Consider the following 5,365-nt stretch of genomic DNA (forward strand, 5'->3'; position numbering starts at 1 on the left):
TACATATAATTGTTAAAATTAAGAATACATAAACATACATGGTAAATGAGTCAGTTTCTCTTTTTTTAGATACTGACTAACTTTAACGTGTGTTATTTAATTTATCTAACTTTAGTGTTAGTTTATATATTTAACATATTATACATAAAATACATAATTTGCTTTGATATAAATAATAATAAATATACAATTTTGATATAAATAGTAATAAACATATAAGACCAATTATAAAGATTATGCTTTTCGCGGGTTTCTTCCGTATCCAGATCCATTCTTGGAATGTCAACGTTTCATGAACTTCATCAGGGCGAGGAGCAGCCTGATACTGAAACGTTGGCATTCCAAGAATAGATCTGGACATGGAAGAAATCCGCGAAACGCATAATCTTTATATAGAAAAGAATCGTGGAAGTCTCAAGAATATTATATAAGACCAATTTTTCATATCAAAGAAACATATCTAAATCATAATTTCGCCTTTCAAAGTCTAAAGCATAAATTAGACGCACAATGAAACGTTTGCAATTCGAATCAAACTAGCATTTAACGCGACATACGTATGCCAATCATGGTCTCTTCTAGTAAATACGTGACGTTCACATGAACGTCTCAGCTATTTTCTCTATTTTATCGTGCTATTTTATCGTGTTGTTTTCACAAAAGTCATGCACCATGTTTCTCCATTACTTTTAGTATCTTCATCACATCAATAAATACTCACGTCTCGTAGATTTTAATTTTTAAAGGAAAAATCATCAATTGATATTAAAAAAAAATGTTAATCATTATATAAATTATATATCCTTTGCAAAAGATATTTATTTTATTAATAAATTATTAAATAAATGATTTCACTATTAATTGGCTACGCAATTGTTGTGTAAATTAGAACATTTTTTAAATAAATGTAAACAAATGAATTTAATTAAGGGTTAAATATGATAAAAATTTAATTGAAACTTTGATCTCGTAAAGGATGAAAAATTGAGATATAAATAAAAATTTATGTAATAAAATTATATAAATATAATTTGTGCGCGCGCGCGCACGCGCGCGCGTGTGTGTGTGTGTATGTGTGCGTGCGTGCGTGCGTGCGTGCGTGTGCGCGTGTACACATATATGTATATATACACATAAATAATCAGAAAAATGATTTAAAAATTAAATTTAAAACTGATTGGAAATTAATTATATAAATTATGTAAACAATTTATAAATTATGTTAACAATTATGCAACAATTTGTATGTAATAAAAGAATAATTTGAAAGTTAAACTGAAATCTGTCTGGAAAAAAATTAAAACTGATACATTTAATAATTTTAATACAAATTTAATTTTTAAAATGTCCTAAATTCCAAGATAAAATTTCATTAATTTAATTTAAGCCAAATTAAGTCTTCGCCGATTAATGATGCAACGACAAAGGTTATTATAGCTTCAGCCTAAAGTGGAACGAGTGGATCACCAGTCGGACATGGTCAATCGTCGATCGATCCTTTAAAGGGATCGAGAAGAAATCGTACAATGTTCACTGAGAAACAGAAACGAAAAGATAAAGATAAAGAGTAGAGGGGAAAAATCCTGACATGACCGTATAGGGATAACGATCTCTCTAACGGTCACCGATAAATCACTGGAGGATCTAACGGGTGATTTATGCTTCCGAAACAACCGGTCTTCGCTTTCATGGAACGGTCGGCAATCATAAAAGAACAAATCCAGTGAATTCTCAGATATGGTAGAACGGAGGGGGTTTTTTTATTACCGCCAGGTGGAAGGCGATATCGAAAATCGCACGGTAAAGGACTCTTTTTGTTCGCCATCAAATGTAGCGAAGCGTGCGAAAAGGAAGTCAAAAGGGGCGGTATGGAAGAATAGCAAAAACTCATATAATAGAAAAACCGATGGAACGAGAACGGTTGGAAACTTTCGAGGTTTCGTTATCTATTTATAGCACATTCATGTTGCACGTTTCTGTTGTAGCAACCGTTTGATTGTTGACAGATGATTGAAATAATTGATATTGGGGCTGCGTTCCGATGTTCATTGCCAATATTGAAAATCTTTAGTGTACGTAATATATACTATAAATTTTCAGCACTAGTAGTGAAATACAATCTAAGAGTTGTTGTTATATGAAAAAATTTAAATATTCTATGAATTTTGAAGCGCTCACAATCGAGTATAAAATCCTTATCATAAAATACTTATATACGTGGAAGTTTTGACATTCTGTTAATCATCTTGAATGTCTACATAATTATTTTGTGATGGTCAAATAAAATTATTTTTAAATTTTTACCTCAGCAAAAAATCATTCTTTTCATAATCTTAAAAAGAAACTATAATTACATTATTAAACAGACATAATTAGAATTTAAAAAATCATACAAATTTAATTCAAAAATAGATAAAATTATATTTTTAAATATAAATTATACTATTATATGCACAATATTAAATAAATAAATAGCAAATATAAAACAACAATATAAAAATATGCAATTAATAACTAATGAACTGACATTACGCGAATTGAGTGAATGAATTGATAGATCTCATAATATCTCTAAATTTAAATATTTAGATATTTTCCAATATAAAGATTAAAAGATTTTTTCATCTTATGAAATTTTTCAGAAAATTTGTTTAATCATTTGCATTTTTTTATTAGTAAAATTTCCATAATATTTAATGTGCAGACAACTGCTAGCACAAATAAAAAATAATTGTTTAATGTATTATGCGCAATTTGCGCCAACAACAATAGGAACTTGCGTTTTCCATTTGATTAAATCTCGCAGTATAAATAAACACATTTACAAAAATACAATATAATCTCTGCAATCGCATAATCATGACCAATAAATGGCAGGAAAAATAAATACAAACGCGATAAGAAATAATAATTTGATTCATACACAGAATTCCAGCGTACAGTCACACGCCTTTATATTAACGTGCGAATATAAACTGTACTTTTACAAGTCAAATTGCTAGTCTGGCGGAATTTATTAATTCAGTTAATGTCCCCCCCCCCCCCCGGATGAAATACATAAATAGCAGTCGCTATTCAGAAAGTCGCACGAAACTTTAGAAAATATAATGAATGACGATATATTAATACTCTCGAAAATTTTAACTTATAAATTATATAATTATAATTTTAGCTTATAATTTTAGCTTAAAAAATAGTCTTGAAAACGAAAAATTTATTTTCAAAAAAATCCGGTTTCTTCGGACTTCATAACGGTACAATTTAGCAAATCGGCCTTATAAATGACAAATAATTTTATGACACAGTTGGGCGGACGCGAAGGAAGAACAATCTCGGACTGTGACATCATCTATAAGATCATCTTGGCTCACGACTTTAGTAATGACGCTTATATAATTATGTAATCCGCGTAATTATATAATGGAATTTTTGGAGGGCAACTCGATTGTCCCTGACGACGGTTTGCTTAAGCATTTATCAGGGAAATAAATTGTGTGATGAACGAAATATAATGATGAATCACGAAAAAAGTCACAGCTCAGAAATAAACTTAAATAAGACATTAAAAACAAATCCAGTTCGTTATTCTTTGTTCCTGAAGAAGCTATTTATTTTTTTTTTAATTGTAATAGATAATATTAATAGTACAAAAAAATTGTAATTGTAAATTATAGAATACATATACAGATGTTTAAATATATGAGCTTTTCATTTCAATTGGAAAAGAAACGCGGCTGTTTTTAATTAAAAGGTCACCTACGCGCTACGTAGGTGACGATCAGCGAGCTTTGGCGCGATTAGGTAATTCGAACCGATCGTTCGAGGTGAGGATGTGACGATCTACATACGTAATGCAGCCTGTCGAAGCTTTTGTCGCACTCGTAAACCATTGCGTCCTCGATCTACATCCACTCGCCGTCAATCAAGAGAACCGCTAAACGTCGCTAAAGAAGAGTGTTAATGTTCAAAAAGGAAGTCCATTCTAAATTTCAAACTCTTAAAATGCTTCCGTTTATTCATATACGTAATAACGATTGCGAATTAAATATCTTTCATTTCTTGGAAACGTGCCAAATCTCAATTAAAAAAAAATCGGTGCTTATAACGATATAAGAACTATGTTACGTCAATTGTATAACCCTGAAATGATACTTACCATTTTTTTATATTGTTCTTTGGATATATTGTAGAGCATAAAAAATTACCAGATCCATATTCTTTTATCTGCTTATCTCAAGGAAAAATCTTCTAAAAAATAACAATTTTTTTCATTTTCAGTATCTCCGAAAGTATGAGATATATAAAACAAAGTTTTAAAAACTTTTAACGAGATATTGATATTTTGCGAAAATGTCAAATTTTTTAAATTTACCTTCACTTCCAGGAATTATTCCGATTCCTAAACCTTGAGATAAACAGAAAAGAATCTAACATCTTTTGATGTTCTACAATTTACAATATATCTAAAGTTCATCAAAATTGGTAAGTGGACAATTCTGACAGGTCTCTTATAAGACTATATTAAATTTGTTTATTGTTTCAAGATAAACATTTTTATTCGAATAATATGTATCTTTTTTATAATTTTGTTCTTAAATTTATTTTTTACTTACATATCTCAGATGGTGAATCTGAAGAACGCCTTGGGTGCTGATGAGCTTACCGATAAGAAGGTCGGTCTTCCTCGTGCTCTTCTGGCAGAATTTTTAGGCACCTTATTACTGAACTTCTTCGGCTGCGGTGCCGTGTTGACCGGAGATGTTACCGCCATCAGCTTGGCCTTTGGTTTGACGGTAGCGTGCGCAATTCAAGGGATAGGACACGTCTCTGGAGGTCATGTCAATCCGGCGGTCACACTCGGTCTTGTCGTCATTGGGAAGGTAATGTTTTATACTAATATTCAATAAAAATTTTAATATTTTTATTGAATATTTTAGGTATATTAAATACGATAAAGAAGAACAATAATACATAATGTATTATTTGAAACATCCAACTTTGATCATTCTTAATTTTCTTTATCGTATTTGATGATTCACATCTGCAGTGCTTAAAATTCTTAAATTAATGTATAGTATTGAATTATTTTTATTGAATATTAATTTTATTAAGTTTTAATATTATAAATTTTTTTAATAATACTTGTTCTATCTAAACTCTCTTTGTTCTTGAGTAGTCACCACACAGTGACTTAAGTAGCTAGTTAAAGCGCGTCAATTTGATACATTGTATGCGTATCATATGTACTGAGAATTATCTATTATTCCGCAAATGAAATCTATCCTAGAAGACTCTCAAGAATTTGATATCTCGCAATGAAAATCGATCATCTTCTATAAAAATCTATTCGGATATTCAAAACAAA

The 5,365-nt window shown here is 30.0% G+C and overlaps 1 protein-coding gene across 3 annotated transcripts in view; it reads left to right on the forward strand.

Moving 5' to 3' along the window:
* Positions 1 to 5,365, forward strand: part of LOC108693165 (aquaporin AQPAn.G-like) — an 8,107-nt gene that overhangs the window by 379 nt on the left and 2,363 nt on the right. For all 3 annotated transcript variants that reach the window (XM_018201950.1, XM_018201951.1, XM_018201949.1), the window contains exon 2: positions 4,623 to 4,880. In XM_018201950.1, the coding sequence (XP_018057439.1) occupies positions 4,623 to 4,880 (258 nt within the window). The remainder of the gene's footprint in view (positions 1 to 4,622; positions 4,881 to 5,365) is intronic.

This window comes from Atta colombica, unplaced genomic scaffold, assembly GCF_001594045.1.
Source record: "Atta colombica isolate Treedump-2 unplaced genomic scaffold, Acol1.0 scaffold88, whole genome shotgun sequence".
Taxonomy (NCBI): Eukaryota; Metazoa; Arthropoda; class Insecta; order Hymenoptera; family Formicidae; genus Atta; species Atta colombica.